Source organism: Tympanuchus pallidicinctus, unplaced genomic scaffold (genome assembly GCF_026119805.1).
Source record: "Tympanuchus pallidicinctus isolate F22 unplaced genomic scaffold, pur_lepc_1.0 scaffold1, whole genome shotgun sequence".
In the NCBI taxonomy this organism is placed as follows: Eukaryota; Metazoa; Chordata; class Aves; order Galliformes; family Phasianidae; genus Tympanuchus; species Tympanuchus pallidicinctus.
In genome coordinates this window covers 62,149,462-62,169,050 of record NW_026294618.1, presented here as the reverse complement: position 1 = coordinate 62,169,050, position 19,589 = coordinate 62,149,462, and the positions used below count along the sequence as shown (strand labels likewise).

Sequence of the window (19,589 nt, the reverse complement as noted above, 5' to 3'; positions counted from 1 at the left end):
AATTCCCCTTATTTTCAGTTTTTTCTCTTGCTGAAACCAGTCTGCCTGTGTTAAACAACGGACCCTTTTCCTTGGTTTTGGCCAGAGGAGGAAGCTTTTGTCCCGATACCCTGGCAGCTGGCCAAGGCAGGCGGGCTGTGGGCCAGGAGGGGGGTGAACTTGAAAGGAACAGTGTGTTGTTTCTGCTCTTGTAGCATTCTTCTTTTTTCGCTAGTGCTTCAGCCCCTGGCTGCCTGCAGTTGCTCATTATGCACAAAAGAACCTAAGGGGAAAAGAGAGAATTTTCTCTTGACCTTCTTTAGCTTTTAATAATAAGATGTAAAGCAGTTTTCGGGGCTTTGAAATTTCTGTGTAAAGACATAGAAGAAAATCTTAGAGCCAGTAACTTTCTCACATGGGACAAGAGAACTGATACCTTCTTTTTTTCTGCTTTTTAATAGCTGTTTTCATTATGGTCACATATCTCTTCCTGCCCTATTATACTGCAGAAGTACTGGCCTTACCTTGGTAATGCTTGAATGTTTTTACTAAGCACATTACTTTTGTTCTGATTAATATGTGTACTTTTGTTCTATTTTTTCATTTCAGTAATTATTCTAATACAAAGCAATAAACAGTAATATTTATGAACAAGGCAGATGGGAAGGGGCAGCGCTTAAAATTAATTTTTAAGATCATATGCTCAAACTTCTATTTTAACCTAGTGTTGTTTCACATTCCTTCGGGGCTTTATATTGCAGGGTGGTGACCACTGGGCTTTGAAGAGCCAATGACTGGAATTGATAGCAAATGAGATGGTAAAACACCTTCCTAAAATGACATAAACTTGGGTGTCTCAGAGAGCCTGACAAAAAGGTTTTCACAAGTGATGTGGAAGCTGAGACATACAAGACTGTAATGTACAGCTCTGAATGATTGAAACGAACCATTGGATCGTTTAGCTTGGCTTCTTCTTTGCTACCAGCCACAAAATTTCTTCTACTACTGCACAGTAACTTCAGTGGGTTAAGTCAGTCGGTTCTGACATAAAATTTCAAATGATAGCAAATCAACTGATTTCTTTTTTCATTTTGTTCTAGTGAGTAATCACCTTTTCCATTAAAACTCTGGCTTCAGCTTGCAACTCTTCAGTATCTGTAGTTTTCTTACCATTAAAGTATGTGGGTGCTGTAAACAAGTCACTTCTCAATATACTATTTGGTGAACAGCTGAACAGAGCTGACCAAATATATCTTCTTTCTCTAAAGTGTTCCTTCCAACCCTGATATTCTGAGGCTCTTCTCATATCCTGTCTGATTTAGGATGTGGTTACAAAGCTGAATGCTATAAGCCAGAGTTGCACTCATCAATACTATATATGGAAATAAAGACACCTCCACGTCACTCGATCCCATGTAGTCGTTGTAAACTTGCACTGCATGCCTCTTCTACAGCTTCTCTTTTGCAAACACAAATCACAGGTAGCACTCTGCAGTGACTCAAAGCACAAAGATGAGAGATGCCTGCTCGAGGTTCTTAAATCCCAGGCTATATTCCTGTTTGCAGATTTTCTGCACAGCTTATCTATGGTGTAGCTTTTCCTGTTCAAGAGCACAGCTCAAGTTTGTCACTACTACATTCTCTTCCTTCTGAAAAAGAAAAAAAGAAAAAACAGAAATAATGGTAGTATCTGCCTGACTTATCTCTGTTCACAAGTGATCTGTATGAATCTATTTTTAAATTGTGGTTTTGTCAGATGGTCAGGTTGACTGGATCCATTCAGTAATACTTGTACAGCTATAAAAGATACATTAGAAATTTCATATGAACTGCAAACCTAGCAATTCTCTCAGCAACTTGAACTAGAGAATCCTGGCATTTCCTCTGCAGATGACTTTGGTTTTGGCACCTCCAACTCTGTCTCGTTCAGCTCACAAGTTGCTAAACAGCAGTAAAAGTACCTGACCACATTCTCATACCATTGCGGTTAATTTTCAGCTTTTTTTTTCTTTTCTATGTTAGCTTATCTTAACTGGGAATGCAGCGCATAAATTGCAGCAAATAAAAGGAGTCTCTTAGAAGCTCCTATGGAGATTTGTTATCTGATCGTGTGTGAGATACAGCACGTTTCCTGGCTTGAGCAGCACCGGAGGCAGTGCTTGCTATACTGGCAAGTTAGCTGAGGTGTCCCAAGTTAGCTGAGGTGTTCCAGGTGTAGCTGGAAATCTACATTGTTGCATCCACAGCTTTGAACTAGTGGAGACAAAAGCATGATGCTGTGAAAAGTTTCCAAGAGGAAAGTTGGAAACTGCTTGATAAATACTTCCTGGCTGGAGAAGAGACTCAGAGCGTGGTGGCTGTTTAAAAAGTATGGAGATAGATATATATTTGTGTTTCTGAATGTGCTGTAAGGCAAGTGTTTCATAATGGTGAAATAATGCCTTTAAAAGCTTAAGTAGTATTTCAGAGCACTGTTGGATGTGTATCACTGTTACACTGTCCAGTTCACGGTGCGCTGTTTATCTCTGCAGCGTGTTCTCAATACATGTTACCTGCATACTACAGGAAGACATTTCTTTTGTTATTTTCAGCCTTACTGATCCAAAGTATTTTTCATATTTATTACTAACATTTTCCTTTCCCCTTTTCCTTCCCCTTTCCTTGTTGTCATTTGCTGCCACACCTCCTTGCCATTTACATCCATCAGCATTTGTAGTTGATTATGTGCCTTTCAGAATGCCTCTGTGTGCTGTTCCTGGGTAATCTCTTCCTTTGCTTCCTTCCATTTTCTCTGCCAGGTTATCATTCTGTGATATTCCCTATGGTTTGTCTATGTTAATGTTAATAATGAAATTATATTAGGTAAAGAGTGATGTTATTCTTCCCTCTGGTTTCCTTATTCAGTGAAGTAGAAAGCAAATTGCTATAACTGTCTCATCTGGTTCAGATTCTGTCATTAACAGCCATGATTTTGCAGCGTCTACACTAACTACAGTCTGGTGTATTTGCTCCCAAGGTCCCTGTTTAATAAACAGGACATCAGTTTTGCCTAGAACTCTAAGTCTCTGAAGTTCTGGGTGTTCTTGCTACCAGGTATCTCTCTTTTCAGAGGCACCTATCCTTACCTGACAATTAAGAGATGAGATTTCCTTCCAATTCTCTGGAGTTAAGAGTTGTCTTCCGTCATGATGGAAACACAGTAATTTAAGATATAAATGCTAAAACAAAGCAAGCACTACTTATGAGCCTAGCACAACTGTCCTCAATACGCACACAAACATTTAATATTTAGATAAATGTTAAATCTTATACCTTATTTAGTTAATGTGAATAACTGAGAAGAAGTTTAGCTTCTATTTCTATGCACCCCAGTGCATAAAAGCAATAAGAAGGTTAATAAATGGCAGCCAGAATATTTCAGATAGAGCTAATGGATGCTGTGGGTCAAGTCACCACTTTTTCATGGGCTTTGTTTTTCAATACATGTCATCTCAGCCAGTGATTACAAGAAGCCCTGGTGGCTGAGCAGAGCAACCAGGCATGGTGTGCAGCCTGGCTGCTCTGCCCGTCCCTGGTCCTGTTGGAAGGTCAGCCTGCAAGTGAGAAAAAAGCATTTCCCGCGTTCTCCCAGATGTCCTTTCCCTGATGTACTTCAGGAGTCCAGCTGAAAAGTTTGAGAAACCAGTGAACTGGGCCTGAATTTTTTTTGCTGAGCTGCAGTTAAATGATTTGAGGGGATATCATTTCTAGCACACACATCAGAGTCCCATTTTAGCACCTCACCGATCCCTTGAGTGGCGTGTCAAGCAGAGGCCCTGAGAGGTCTGTACCTCACATCTAACTGCAGCGACGCACCTTCATTTCCATTGACATCCATGGAGCAATAGGTATGCACTGCAGCTCAACAGAGTGCAGCTGAGATGTGGGGCCTCCCTGCCTGCCTGTCTGCAGGAAATGAGCTTACTCTATCTTTGACAGCCATCGTGTTCACACGGCCCTCAAGCAGCAGGGCTTGGGGCAGGGCTTTCCGCCCCTGACTTTGGGTGGGCGAGCACTACTGCACTCACCCACAGCTCAGAGCACCTCTGTATCATGGTATGGGAGGAGGCATAGCTCAGAGACTCTCTTTTGAGGCAATCTTTAGGATCGTTTTGTCTAAATATGGCAATCCAAGGTTTTTCAAGCCACAAAATGTTAAAAAAAAAAAAAAAAAAATCTTTCTTTTCCTATGGCTTGGATTACTGCAGTGAATAACACAGGTTTGTAAATTCAAAGAGAAAAAAAAAGTGAGAGCTGAGAAAGTAGCAGTAAATGTTCATCACCTGGTAACCCAGAAGAATTTAATTTTCTTCATCCATATCTGCATATCAGTTTAGTCTCCACTGTGCTAATTCAAGGCTTGAGCAGGCTGTGCTGGGAGGTTCAGTTACTGTGTGGTGAATTCTTTTTAGTAATTCAAAGGAATGCCAAAAAAACCACACTACAGTTTAAAAAGAAATAACCCTAAAAAGTAAATGGTGTTGTTTGCTGCCCTCCATCTGGTTAGCAAAGGTCATAAAGTGGGGTCCTTTGCTGGGACAGCTCGGTTTATGTAGCATATGCAGATTGTTATTTTGGATTTAAGCCAAATCTGCATAATGTTTCCATCTTGCTTACACGATGAGGAGAGGTGTTAAGGCAATTTCAAGGGGCAGTTCTGTGATTTCATTCATATTTGTACTGAAGAAATTTTCAAGAGTATTTAAGATTAGAAAGCAATCTAAAAGTGTTAAAAAAAAAAAACCAAAAAAAAAAAAAAAAACAAACCAGTAAAGTTGGCTTGTTTGATCAAAATGCTGAGCCTGAGGCCAGGCACAGTCCCTTCTGACAAGCAGTGTTTTGCAGCACTGCAGTTGCTGATAGTTACAGTGAGAGGCAAACCGAAAGAAGCGGAAAAATGTACGTTGCTGCTGTAGCCTTTCAGAGTGTGTGCGTTTCTGTCTGTGTGTATAGATATACACTCATGCATGCATGCATGTAGTTGCATATATCTGGGAACCCTCTATTTCATGCCTACTGCATTTGCAAAGCCCAGACAGATTCAGCCCGTGAGTGCACCAAGCTGCTTGCTTGTTCTGCCCTGGCAGTGCCAGCCCCAAGGGTGGCACCTGGCCACTGCCTGGCACAGCACCAGAAAGCCACCCCATGGTTAGTCCTGCCCTTGCCAGTCACCCCCCAGGAAAACAGCCCAGCGCCTTTCACCTTGTCATCGTTGGCAGCACTCCTGAGCCAAACACAAGTGCCTCTCTCTGCTGGAGGGAGCAGCCACCAAAGGGAGCTGGGGCCTTCAGAAGTGGCTTTTCCCAGTTAGAGTCCTGGAGGGACCGTATAAATAAAGAGCTTTTTCCAGTGATGTAAAAGAAGTTTTCTGTAACAGAAATAACCTATGTAAAATAAAAATGCAGTTGGCAAGCGTGTGAAGGCTTAGACTTAATAAATGAAATATTTAGTAGTGTATATTTGCTGCTGAGTTTATAAAGAAAACCAGACTGCAAAGCTGGTGAAAGCTGCCAACCAAGCACCAGAATGAGGAATTTCTTGAAGTGCTAAATCATCATAAGATGGCTTTGGCCTTCTAACCCAAGGACAAACTGAGTACAGCAATCCTTCCTTGAGCATATTTGGGCTAATTTGGTCTAATGGCCTAATACCCATCAACAACAACTTGAACAATTAAGAATTTTAGAAGATGAGACTTTTTTTAGTCTTTTCCAATCTATGGGTATAGGTAGTGTAGAAGAGAGTAAGGTCTTGAGGGAACCCAAGTGTTTTCACAAAAAAAACCCAAACATTTCACCCCATCCAGTAGCTGCAAGTAAGGCTTTATATGTTAATGTCAGTCTAAATGCAAATATTTCATGACTTTTCTTTTTTACTTCTTTTTTTTTATCTAGACAGCATATTAAAGATCACCTCTTAAGTCATTCTTAATTTAATTTTTGTAAATTTTAATGATTTTACTCTTTTCTATCTAAAATTGTATAAATCGATCATCTGTGAACAGTCTGTAAGTATACAGCATATCTCAACGTTACTAATGTAGTTAAAGAACTAAGAATTATAGATAGTAGGTTATCTAATTATTTAGGTATATGAGTAGAGACAGAGATCTCAGTGTTAAAGAGTTTGGTGTAAAAGCACCATTTAATTACGGAACAGCATGTATTAATTGTTACAAACTAATGAAAACCATTCTTCCTTTAGAGAATAAATTAAAAGTACAAATGCAAAATAAAATTAATGTTTTAAATCATTTTTTGTGACTCACAACAGCAGTAAGTTTGGTGAGTTAGTCAACTATTCTCTTTTTGTATCATATCCTTCCAGTGTTACAAATTTCCCTGCTGTAATTGGTAAGTGAAAATGAGAGGAAAAAATACCTCTCTCAGACGCAACATTTTTCTTCTGCACCAGATGTGTGCACATAATAAAACCAAATGAAAAGCAGAATGTCCAGCCCAGCAGCACTTGCTGTCTTCTGTAGAGTTATTAAATGAACAGCTTTCTGTTGCTTTTCTTTAGTTTTTCTCTACTCTGAAGTAGGAAAATGTGTGCCCATTGTCTGAAAAATAGAATGTGTTTATAGGTGTAGACACCCTAAGCTATATGAGCATTAATCTTTTAAAATGGAGAGGAAGAATTTCATGTTCACAAAACTGTTCTCTACCTTTTCACTGTACTTTTCCTGTGTAACCTTTTCTTCCTGTCTGGAGATCATTGGTGCCATGTTCACGAGGTGGATGTCTTGTATTGCCTGTTGAGGTAAATAGTTCTGCCTTTTTAAAGGCAAGCATTGCTCAACAACAACTAAAACCTCAGTTTGTTAGCAGCACTTTTTTATCACAAATCCAAAAACATAGCACTGTATCAGTTCCTCTTAATAAAATAAACTCTATCCCAGCCAAAACCAATACACACTGGACCTGGTGCACATGGGAGCCTGAGGTTGGGCATGGTAAGCTGAATCTGACTTACAGGTGTGTTTTGTTGACACTTCTGTTGTTGCTGAAATGGTGGCAGCTACCAATGTATTTTCTTTCCTCTTTTCCATACCACTTGACATAGCAGAGTCTAGTCCAAAGAATGAAATGTTCTTTGTAGTCTGCTTTCTTGTTTTTTATTTACAAGGCTTAGTAGTCAAATCCTCTTGAGTTCCTCCAATGTTCAGAACTGCTTTTTCAATAAGAAGTATGTTTCAATTTCCATATCCCTTCACCAGTTAAGATCCTCAGTGACTAGAAAGGTGAGGGAGCGACTCCAAGACAGCCTGGGAGGAGATCAGGGAGTTCTGGTTAGCAGCAAGGTGAACATGGACTATCAGTGTCCTGGCACCCAGTGGGCCAGAGAAGGATAATGAAACTGGTGAGGGGTCTGGAGCACAAGTCTTATAAGGAGCGGCTGAGGGAGCTGGGGTTGTTTAGTGTGGAGAAGAGGAGGCTCAGGGGAGACCTCATTGCACTGTACTACTTCCTGAAGGGAGGTTGTGGTGCAAAAGGTCTGGCCTCTTCTCCCAGGCAAATAGTAGGACCCGAGGAAATGGCCAGAAGTTGTACCAGAGGAGGTTTAAGTTGGATATTAGGAGAAACTTTTTCTCTCAAAGGGTGGTCAGGCACCGCAATGGCTGCCCAGGGAGGTGGTGGAGTCGCCGTCTCTGGCAGTGTTCAAGAGGCGCCTGGATGAGGAGCTACGAGATATGGTTTAGTGCTTGTGGTACTAATAGGAATGGGAGGGTGATTGGACTGGATGATCTTGCAGGTCATTTCCAACCTTGTGATTTTGTGATTCTGTGACTCTGGGCCAACTGTATCCTGGGGTGCAGCAGGGCTAGCACTGCCAATGAGTGAGGAAAGCAGTTGTCCCATCTGCTCTGTGCTGAGGAGCCTCACCTTGAGCACTGAGTGAGGGTTTGGGTGTCACAGTTTAAGAAGGGATAAAACTATTAGAGAGTGTCCAAAGAAAGCCTTCAAAGATGGTGAAGGGTCTGGAGACCAGGACGTGTGAGGAGCAGCTGAAGTCCTTTGGTTTGTCTGGCCCAGAGCAGAGGAGCTGAGGCTTTATGGCAGTCTGCAGCTCTTTGTGAGGGGAGCGAAGGGGCAGCACTGAGCTGCTCTCTGTAACAGCAACAGGACCCAAGGGAACAGCATGGAGCTGTGTCAGGGGAGGGGCAGCTGGGGGCTAGGGAGGGGTTCTGCACCAGAGGGTGGAGGACATGGAATGGGCTGCTGAGGGCAGTGGGCATGGTCGCAAATGCTGGAGTTGAAGGAGCATTTGAACACGGCTCTCAGACGTGGTTTGATTTTGGGTGGTCCTATGTGGAGCCCATGATCCTTGCGGGTCCCTTCCAATGCAGGATATTCAGTGATTCTCTGATGATTCTGTCTGCAATTCCAAATGCTATGTGTGAACTAGCCATATTTAAACATCTAAGCCTAACTTCAAATCAATAAAAATATTTACATTACGAAGGAGGCGGATTGAGGTCATTTGTACTAATAATGCAGTATGGCCATGCCTTAATGTTAATGAAAGAAAAAAGTTTACATGTGGTCTCATTAATCAGTACCTGCCATGTTGTTTGTTTTCTTTACAGAACATAGGAAACTTGGCAATCTGACTGTGACAGTGAAAAAGACCGTCCCCTCTCCAGAAGCAATACAGATCCTCTACCAACGTATGAGATACGAATATGAGTTTTATTACTATGTCAAAGAACAGTTCCACCTCCTAAAGCGCAAGTTTGGACTGAAGTCTCATACCAGGAAACCACGTCCCAGACCTGAGTTCTTCATTCCTTCTCCCCTGGAAACAGAGGAACCGATAGACGATGAGGAAGAAGATGACGAAAAGTGGCTAGAGGATATCTATAAAAGGTGATGGATGGAAGAGCTATCCTTTCTCTTCTGGTGATCCCTCAAGCTTTCTTAAGATTTTTTTAATTATTATTAAAAGTAATTCTTTAAGAAACTGAGTTAATGCGCAGCAGCATTTAAAACAGAACGAAACACAACGTTCCCATGTGTTGGGGCAATGGGGAGATACCTGGTTTTGTGGGTTTGAAGTTATTATACTGTGTTGGCTCTATAGATTTCTTGCTATAGGGTATTTCAAGAGAGAATTATCTGTTGTCTATCACAAAATAACTTTTGGAGTACACCGCAGTCCTCTGGGCATCTGCAAAACATGAAATACATCACGCAGTATTGCAAAGTGGATTTTACAGATTCTCATCTCTCTCTTTCTCCAGAAGCAAGTCATCATTGCATAATACAGTGGCATTATCTACCGGAAATGAGAAGGCAGTGAGCCATTTGGGAAGAGTGCCTCTCTGCCCCGAGAGCACTGGTATTCATTCCACTGATGCAGTCAGAGCCTTTGCCACGTGTTCACATCTGAAGATAACAGGCTCAAAATTGGGTTAGATAATGGCTTCTGAATTTCTCAGTGTGGGAGGAGTGAGTCTACTATTCTGGCAAATTAATGTGAGTGGACATGAGGCGAGTTACAGAAACTAGATATTTTTGGTAAGCCCTTCTAATTCATACAGTAAAAAAAGTCAGTAAACAGCAAGAATGGATGAAGAATTTGAAGAGTTGGGACAGGTGATGTAAACTGGAGTTTTATTTCTTGCAGCAAAGTACAATTCTATTAGATTCTGAAGGAAAAGATACAGTACATGGTTTTTATGTTCAGGAAGAGTATTTGTAGGTTTTTATTTTCATTATGGACCAGAAATCTAAAAAGGTGTAGTTAAAAAAAAAGGTCACTCAGTTAAAAAAAAAATTGAAAGAGATGGAGCTCTGATTAAGTATAAGCATTGTTTCTGTAGTCACAGAATTTAATTGTTCTTGTGTGAAGCAGCTGCCCCTACAGGCATCTGCCTTTTGTATGGCTAGAAATAAAATTAATAGTAAGGCTACACTCAAACTCTCTAGTTGAAATACTTCAGAATTCTAAAACAAAGAGAAGAAGCAGCTTTGTAAAATTGTCAACTCAGCGATGCATTGTTGAGAGATGCACTGTGAAAGTCTGCCCTTGTTGGTCACTGCAACTAGTAATGTCAGACAGTAGGCTGGGGTCAGAAGTGGGAGCAGCTCCCATGTGCAGTGTCTTCAAGATAAGTGTCCTGGGGCTCCTGGTGATGAGCAGCTCAGAATTGACTTCAATGGACAGAGCCCAATAGTATTAGGGTTTCTCAGTGAGGCCTTAGCCTTTTATGCATGCTTTTGCTCAGAGGAAGCTAACCAATACAAGATAATAGCAATAAGCTCCTGTTCCAGAGCACAGGAAAGCAGCTCCTTGGCAGGATGAGTCCCATTGAGTAACACTTCAGGAGTAAGGCTGCTGTGTCCAACTCACTCATTTCTTCTGAAACGTCTGCTGGGCAATTTTGGCTGCTCTAGAGCAGTATGACTTCTGTCTGCAAGGTCACCCTTCAGTGTGAACTAAGAGGCAAAAGTTATCTTGTGATGGACGAGGCAAATAAACTCAGGCTAAGCTCAGATGTGTTTTGTCAAGAGTTTCCTCTGCCACAATCCTGCTGAGATCCAATACCAATTATGACCTGTTTCCATCACCAGTCAGTCTTTACTGTACGTACATACAGAGAACAAAAATAAAGAAGTGTAATCATGTTGAGAAAAGGTGTTTATTTGCAGAAAATGCTACATAGAAAATTCTATTCTCATTAACATCCCAAGTTGGTGGTAGAAATACACTACCAAAAGGGAGTACATTAAAGAAAACTGAAAGTGGCATGGATAACAACTAACCTATTAGCTAAAATATGAATCTGCTGCATTGTATATTTTAAGTGGTTTCTATGAAATTACATTGAAAGAGTAATGATGAGTTTACACACTGTGGAATTGTTATATCTTGGAAAGAATATTAATATTCTCGCCTCTCAGAAGTTCTATTTGACACTTTTTGCCAACGCTGTAACGGAGTAATCAGTCACTTAACACATTCCTGCAAGTTCACTGCCACTTACTGTTAAGTCTATTTTTATCTGTTTATTTAATGGCATCTTCTGCCATCACTACTTATAACCTAAATACAAAAACTGTTAAACAATTTACTTGCTAGGTTTTAATGTTGTATTTTTCATAACAATTAACCTGGCCCCTCCTCCTTGAATGGTACTTCATAAGTTTATCTGGCACACATCTAAGATTCCTGATCCTACAGCTTACTTGTCTGTCATTAAACACATTTTACATAATTGTTAAAAGGTACCTGTGAAGCTGGTTTATCTTTGACTTATTTATTGAAACTTTCCAACACATTCCAAATTTTAAGTTGCTCAGGAAGAAGTTGATTTAAAAGATTATATTTTGATCTGATTAATGTTTCTTATTCAAAGAAAAACATTGTTTTTAATCCTTTAGCCCACAACAGCTTTGTAGGAAGTGCCGTGCATGTACTTGTAAATCTTCGTTGGGAGAAAAAGGTGGTTGCTTAACATTTATGAAAATAAGAAAATATATGTGTACTTCAGCTTAGCTATAAGTGAAAGCAAGCATATTTTGGGATGAAATATTCCTTAACTTATTCACTACCATCTCCTGAATTCTGAATAAGCCATATGACTCTATTTTTCAGTCCAGCGATGGTTAAAAATAAAACTTGTGCATTTCTTCTTAGCTCCATAGTCTGCTTGCTTACACTAGCTTCCTTGCCTGGCTGTACTGGCTGTGGGGACATGTGGAATGGCACCTGACGGAACAGGACTTTATGCAATCTAGTTTATTATCTAAAGGTTGGACTTTAGCAATGAGGTTGGGGCTGGCTGTTCCTGGGTTATTTTCTGTGTCCAAGACTGTCCAGAGTTGTGAGATTGAAAGCAAAATTATTTTGCTCACCTGACGTATATGCAGTAAGTTCCCCAAAATACCTTGTATCATCTGCTTTGTGGTTGCTAAGTAAGAAAGTCTTAAGTAGGAAGAAAACAGCTTGGTTTCCATACAGCACTGTAGTTGACATAGTATTTGGTAGCCAGGTTGAAAAAGCCCAAAAGTCCTAAGCAGTGCTATAATGCGAGTGAGTATCAGCTCACTCACACTGAAGAGAGAATCAAACATTGTTAAAAAGCAGCATTTGAAAAAAATAAATTTTAGTTTTAAGTTTCAATTACGGTGACAAATTGTGCATTTTTTTTCTGTTTAGCTTACTTCTCTTCCACATATATTGTTCTGATGGTGTATGGCAAAATCAGAGTTATATAAAATGTTCTCTATTTATATGTAGAGAAGTACCTCAGCAGAACTCAACATACGTGAAATTGCAAATATATTTGAGGTATTTCCTTGTAAATGAGTCTTTACCACTGTACCTTTCTGATGAATTGTTTGAATGTTGTAAAATGCAATGGTGCGTAGCATCATCAAAACAAAAAAATTACAGATTTTAAACATTGGAGACCAAAACTGTGGATATTAGCCTTTGAACTCTCCTTCTTTCCATATTTAAAGCAATAAATAAAAATATTTAATATAATGGTACATTTTTTTACTAACAAAGGAAACCACACTGCATGCCAACTTGGATGCTCTTTATCAATCTTAAAAGCGTGGCCTGCCAAAGAATAGAACTCTCCATCTTATTAAAAAAATAAAGCTATGTAATTCACAGTTTAGGGTAATGGTGCTCTGGTCTTTTCCTCCATTTTAAGAAAGGGAACATCTGTGACATTAGACCATTGCCTAAAACAACAGCAGCAGCATTTTCAAGAGCGAGGAGACTGTAGTACAATACCACAGCATTCTTTCTCTTTTATTTCTAAGGAATCGGCTTTTAGTGCAAAGATTTGAGCAGACATACAAAACCCTGTCAATCTACCTGTTTGCATGAGCCAAGACCAAAGGTAGAACTGAGTGCTACACAGAAGTTTCAATCAGCAGACTTGAATGGAAAATGTCTTACCAAGGTTCAGAAGTGCCTGCTTACCACTGGTAACGTTACTGGGGCCACTTGCCGTGTTACACCACAGCATCTCTGGGGAGTGTTTGCAGAACCAGGCTCTGCTTAGGTGCACAGAAGTATGGTGTGAAGTGTGCAGGAAGACAGCTCAGTGAGAAAGAGCCACTGGGTAAAAAAATGCAAAGTGTTGGAAGTAGGTGGAGGAATCTTATTTTGATGGTTAAAAGCTACTTCTTAGTTCTTCAGACAGCACAAACTAGCTGCTGATGTCTCTGTTGCAACCAAAAAGTTCTCATGATTTTTTGTTATTTCGTCCAGAAATCGCACTGCAGCGTGAAGTGAACTTTAAAGATAAGTTAAAAGCTTTTGGAAATAGATGTGTGCTGTGGAAGCACGAGCACACCATAGTGGTTTGTGTCATGGCAGTGGTGTGAGGGGCAGCATGTGTCAGGAACTTGAAATGGGTTGGGAAAGGGGGAGATTTTCTGCAAATAGGTATTTGGCCTTTCAGGCACTATTCAATGGTAAGGTTTGACCAATGGTATATTTAGATGTGGATTTTGAGTATAAACACGTGGATTTCCTTTTCTGAGTGCATAAAGGAGGAATGCAAGCCTGTTTTTGCATTTAACTGATTGTAGTCTAAGTTAGCTGTCATCTACGGGTAAGTAATTACATCAGTGTGAGCCAGGCATGGTAAGAGCATGTTTTATTCAGACTTTCACCATCCTTCAGTTCCCATCCTCATACCCAATGGGCAGAAAGGAGAATAGTGAAGAAACCTGCTAAACTGTGGGAGAATCTGTGCTGTGAAAAGCAGAGATCAGCAGTAGATGGAGGCAGTGCTGTTCAGAGTTAAGAATAGCAGTGTGAACACTAGGATGATATAGAGCATCCAGCTGAAGTGTCACACAGCATGCTAACTGTCCTTATATATCTTGGGCTATCTGGAAAACTTGAGACTGTGGCTTAAAATGAAATGCTTCTTCAGATGTGTTTTGTATTCAATTAGCATTCTTTTGGCTTTTTCTGTATGTTTTTCTTTATGTTCAGATTGCTACTGTACCAAAAAACCTTGGCAGAGTGTGAACACACAGCCTATACCTGTATCTGATGTGCAGGAGCCAATCCAATACAAAGGTTTCATCCTTCAGCAAAACTCTCCAGGCTACTAGTAAGCTGAGTGAAATGAATGTGCGTCAGTGAAGTGGTGCCTAAAAGGAAAGCACTTTTCAAATGCCAAGACAATACAGGATTCTGTAGATAACGTCAGGGCTCATGGGAGTGCTGTCAGATAGCAAAGGCCAGTGGCATCCCCAGTTTTGAACTCACGATTGCCTACAGTCCAGGTGCAGGAAAGATGTAGAGGCTGTTACAGTCTGTGCCAGACACAGGAGCAAAAGTGCTTCCCATGGCACATGGAGATTTCTCCATCAGGAGCCTCCTGTCTAGCTTGTGTGGTGAGAAAGAAGAATCGACTGTATGGTTGCTGTTCTCTTCACTTATTCCCAAAAGAAGAAAAGATCCTAAAAATCACACTGGAGAGATTTGCTGGAGAGATTTGCTGAGAAGTAACAGTGAGGCATCTATGCATCCATGAAGAGCTGCAAGCCTTTCCTGTTTTGCATTCTCCATTTCTTTTGTGTTTGAACAAACAATAGATCTTGTTAGCATATTTCCCAAAGACTGTTAAGGTATTTCTGCATGAACCGTACGGTCTGAGCATCTTGGAAATGATTAACATCTTTATCCTTTTGATCCACAGTGGAGGTAAAGAAGTGCTGTTATCCCCATTTCATACATTGGGAATGGATACAGCCAGTGGGTAAGTGATATTCCCAACACTGCACAGGAGAGTTGTGAAGAAAACACCAATGGCAATTTAGTCAAGTGTCTTAGCCCTTGAACCTTCTTTCTGTCTAACATCGGTCCAAGATTTCAGAAAGCAAAACAAGTACCATGGAATTTTTTAGTTTACTTATCTTTTCCCTAAAACTTGCAAAATTCTCAGTTAACAACCTAAATATGGAAGACTTTTCAGCTGTTAAGCTAATATTTATGTCCTTTTGGGACAATAGTTATTTCTAATCTTACATATTTGGATACACAGTAGATAGCTGCAGAAGTGGCGTGTCTGTATGTTAGCTTTATGTTTGGGAAAGGTGATCCTGTCCTGATAAGAAGAGATACAAGGAAGGGCGGGTGGATGAATTTACATCTGGTGGTGTTAGTCATTTCTCAGGGCATGGTCACTTCTTCTTAAAAAGTCATCTAATCTGTTTGCGTACACAGTCTAAATTGTTTTTTTTTTCCTTCTGTTTCCAACAGTGCTTAGAAGCCCAGAAGATGAAGCGATGCCTTTCCATTCAGCCACCAACACCAGCATGGAGTGAGACGACAGGCCCCGCTCTGCTCCCCACACTGCTGGCTTGGTGTGGGGCACTGCAGGCCCGGCAGCCTCCAGGCAGGGTGCAGGCCACGTGCCTCCCTGCTGACAGCCCCAGCACTTGTCCCTTGTCTCGCCCAGCCTTGTCGCCGTGCCTCGGCAGTGCGCTCTGTGGAAGTTTCCCTTGCGTCTTCTGTGAGCACCTTCGGGATGAGTTCAAGCACAGATGTAATCCCCGTTCCTCTGCAGAGTGCTTTGTGAGGCTGTGCTCTGGCCTGTGGTACTGGAGCACAGATGCTGAGGTGAAGCCCATTCTGGAGGTGTCACCTTGACCTCTGCTCCAGATCCAGTTTCTGCACTGAGTACCGGAGCCAGCCATGGCCTGCTTCTGTAGAAATAACTGAGGCTTAGCCGTGTCAAATCTGTCCCCTCTGGCTCGGGGCAGGAGGTTGAAATGTGCTGGCAGGTGAGAGCACCAGGGTGCAAACAGGTCTCGGCAGCACCAGCCCTCAGATGAGAGCACAGACTGGGTGTCAGCAGCAGCCCTGAAAGCTGGTGTCTGGGGAGAGTGAGAGACCAGAGCCACTTTCTCAGTTGTAGCTTTCTGGTGGGTATTTCTGCCAAATTTCCTTTGGACAACTTTCTGTTGGAAATGTCAGCACTCGCTGTGGGAAAAACCTTTCTTCCCGCACTTTTTGGGATGAAAAACTGGCAAGCGGGGCCCAGCAGCACCTCTATTTTAGGGAGGCCAGGGCACTGGGGAGGAGCAAGGCAGCCCGGGGTCTGCTGCATGGGGCTGAGCTCCAGGCTGCCCCTCACGCAGGGCTGCGCTGATGGAGGACAGCACAGCTCTTCACAATGGGGTCTCTTGTCCAGAAACTCCGTTGTGAAAGCTGCCTGAATTCTCCGCATAGCTGAAGCTTCCCAGCAGGTTTTGCCCCCCAGAGCATGATGTGGACCATCGGTGCTGGCTGGAAACTGGGCTTTTGAGCGGCTCCACAATCCCACCCTTGTCAGTCACGCCACTTTGGTCTGTGCATGGGGCTCTTTGTGATAAATCTCACTGGAATTTGGAAACTGTTCAGCAAATTTGACCTCTGCTTTGTTTTATAAATATCACAGTGTCAAGCAGCATCGTGCATGCCTTATCACTCAAAAACTGGGAGAAGGGGATGGAATTATGATGCAATCAGCTCTGATTTTCCAAAACAGTGTCTTTTGAGTCAAAGGAAAAGTTTTGGGCTTTTCAGAAACAGAAGCAAATGTCCTCTCTGCCTGGAGGAAGGGGGATCTTCTGTAGCCTGCTCTGACCCCACACATGCATGGACCGTCATCACCTCAAAGGAACCTAACGTGTTTTTGTACGATGGCAACCAGCTCCTGTGAGGAAGATGGTGTGAGAACTGCCCCATTTCTCTGTTCTCACTACAGGAAGGGGAACGGAGGCAGCAGCAAAACCTTCTCCAAGACCAGCTCTAATCAAAGCTAAGAACTTCTATCTGCTTTGCAAAACAGACAGAAAAGTGTGAAGTAGATAGAAACGCCCACCAGATAATCCAGAAAGTCCAGGAGAGGGTGAACAGGGAAAATCCATCTAGCCAGTCAGCATTTTTTTTTTGGAGAGCTGCATCCTTTGCTAAGGTGAACAAGGTCAGGCCCTTTCTTCCCTAAAAGAAATGCACGTGGTCCTGGGGTGTCCTGTGATATGGGTAAGTTGCAGTGTTGGTCATAGCACTGTCCCTGGTGCGGACAAGCACACAGAAGCACGCTGCCTTGGGAGTCCCGCACAGCCGGCAGCCCAGCTGAATCGCTGTGTGGCCTGGCCTAATTGCTTAAAGCTTTCCTCCTCTCCCTTGCTGTGAGAGCTGGAGCAGAGTATTTATCTGCTCTGCAAAACTTTATGGGAATTGGTGCAGTTTTGTAGAATTCCTGAATGACGTGGATCACAATGGCTGTGGCAGAGCCAGGCTTCCTGGGCTCAGATGTTTGTGATGGTTGTCTTATTGTCATGCGGCACGCCAAGCCAGGGCCTCTTTGATTCAAAGAGAGCAGAGCTTGTCTCTCTGCCCCACCTTCCTTTCCTAGCACGTGAAAGGAGCCAAAACATGCCCTGTTGTGTGGAGGGATCGGCGCAGGCTAATCTATGGAAGCCTCGTGCTGAGGACCAGGCTGCCCTGATGTCTGGAGTGTTGCCAGCACTTCCTTCCTCCCTCCCCCCGGTTCAGTGTAGATGAAACAACCTCCTATATTAAAAAAAAAAAAACAAACAGCAAGCCTAACAAGACCAAAGCATCCATTATTTTTCCAAAAGGTGTTAGCCCAGTGAGTCAAAACATATGGCTCCCGTTCCTGTTTGCATTTCACAAGAGGAGAACTGACAGAGAAATGGTGTGGATGAGCCTTGAAAACTTCTCCGGGTATCTGACCTGTGGGGAAGCACTGGGAGTCCCAGCTTGCTGGGACTCCTGGCTGGAAGGGTTTGGATGGATGCTGTTGTCTGGCCAGGGGCAAAGAAGACCAAGCAGAGGTGCCACCACACAGGGCATGACAGTCTGGAGAACTCAGGTGGAGCAGGAACAGGCTGGAAGGCCCCTGTGTAGCACATCATGGGCAGCCAGCCCATGATGGGGTATGGGGGGAAGTGGTAATAGCAGGGCACAGAGGACAGATGCTCTCCATCCAGGTGCTGCGGGACTGGCAGCCATAGCAGAGCTCACAGTAAGCAGCCACAGCCGCAAGCACTAGGCACACTTCTTGCAAATTCTTAGCAGAGGGTCCAGGTGATGCTGCTTAAAGCCTCATCGGCTTTCAGGCACTGGAGCCAACCCGAGGGCTGCTGAGCAGCCTCTGAAATCAGCACGGATCTCGTGCTCCACAAAAAAACACGTGCCGAGCTTTCAAAGAATGTATTTGTTTATAATACCTCTCCGCAGCAGGCGGGAATGGGGAAAGGCGACAGAAGGGCTCTCATCTCCGGAGGCGGCTGTCACCCCTGGCAGGTACAGCCGTCCCGCCCCACCCCGCCCCAGCGGGCGCTAGGGGGAGCCGCCGGCGCGGCGATGAGGTGCCGTGCGGGCCTGGGGCGCGGGGCCGGGGACGGACCGCGTCCCGCTGACCGGCACCGAAAGCACCGAGGTGTTGCGAGGTGCGCTCGCCCTCAGCCCTCTGTCAGTTATTTTGGTCAGGATGGCACGTGGATCCCGGGACAGGGGCACAGAGAGATTAGGTGGTTTAAATCTTATGCCTCGGGCCCCTCTCCAAGGAAAAGCTGCTGCTGACTTACAGCTGTCTCGTGCTCTCTGTGGAATGAGAGGGAAGTCCATTCAGTCTGGTGAAAATAAACCCACCGTCATAGCTGGCATTCTCGTTGGTAGTCTCAGTGCGGAGGCCAAGGATTTGAGGGCAGTGACACATGAGGCATCTCACTCCTAAAGAGCTTGATCTGGTTTGAAACGTGTCATCAGAAAAGCATGAGGAGCCTTGCGCTCCCGCTGTCAGTACAGTGCTTGCCCTCTGCACACAGCCCGGCGTTCCTTTTCTGTCCTGTCCATCTGGCACACGGCACGGGGACCATTTACTGTACACTCACGTTAAAGGAGAAGCACGCCCGCTTATCTCCCACTGAGCTCAAGGACCCGTCAGCCCTGCACCTAATGCCTTTCCATTGCCATTGCCCTTTCTGTTCCTCTCCTCCTTTGTGCTGGGTGTCTGCGTTGCCTGAATGCAGTGAGGGAGGGGCAGGCCCTGTGCCATGGCATCACTGTACATGCCATACCCTGGTAGCAGCCATTGTGTTGGCTCTTCTAGGGATGACTGTACAAGGGTATATGAGGGACACTTCCAGAGTGTGCCAGTCCCACAGCATCATCCCATTGAGCACCTGTGAGATGGATTTCTGTGAAGAAAGCATTTCTCTTTTCTGGAGCACTGCAGGCTGTAGAGCTGCAGAAATGAAGCAAATATTTTATCTGTTGCTCTTCATATCATTTACAATGAAGCTCCTATGAGATGTTGAACAGGAATTAAGCCTCACTGAGGAATAGCTCGACCCACTGACTGGCTCCAGGCGCAGAGATCAGCACGGTGCCACAGTTCACAGAAGTACAGCAGCCATGTGGCCTGTGTGTGCTCTGCCTTCCCTGTCAGCCCGGGATCAGGACTGAGTCCAAAGGCCATCCCAGGCAAGAAGTGCTGACTGTAATAAGGATGATGTGAGAAAGTGGAAGCTTTCATCATAGATGCCTGGAGTTCTTTCTTTGCTGTGTTA

General features: G+C 43.3%; 1 protein-coding gene across 4 annotated transcripts in view; it reads left to right on the top strand.

Annotated features, from left to right (window-relative positions):
* UST (uronyl 2-sulfotransferase) overlaps positions 1-17,589 on the top strand; it is a 157,420-nt gene extending 139,831 nt beyond the window's left edge. Inside the window, exons 8-10 of one of the 4 annotated variants that reach the window (XM_052681795.1) lie at positions 8,609-8,888; positions 14,702-14,761; positions 15,265-17,589. In XM_052681795.1, the coding sequence (XP_052537755.1) occupies positions 8,609-8,888; positions 14,702-14,761; positions 15,265-15,271 (347 nt within the window). In that variant the 3' untranslated portion in view covers positions 15,272-17,589. Of the gene's footprint in view, positions 1-8,608; positions 11,661-14,701; positions 14,766-15,264 lie in introns of those variants that run through there. The other 3 variants (XM_052681796.1, XM_052681794.1, XM_052681804.1) reach the window with 3 other exon arrangements.
* The last annotated feature ends 2,000 nt before the right edge of the window (positions 17,590-19,589 follow it).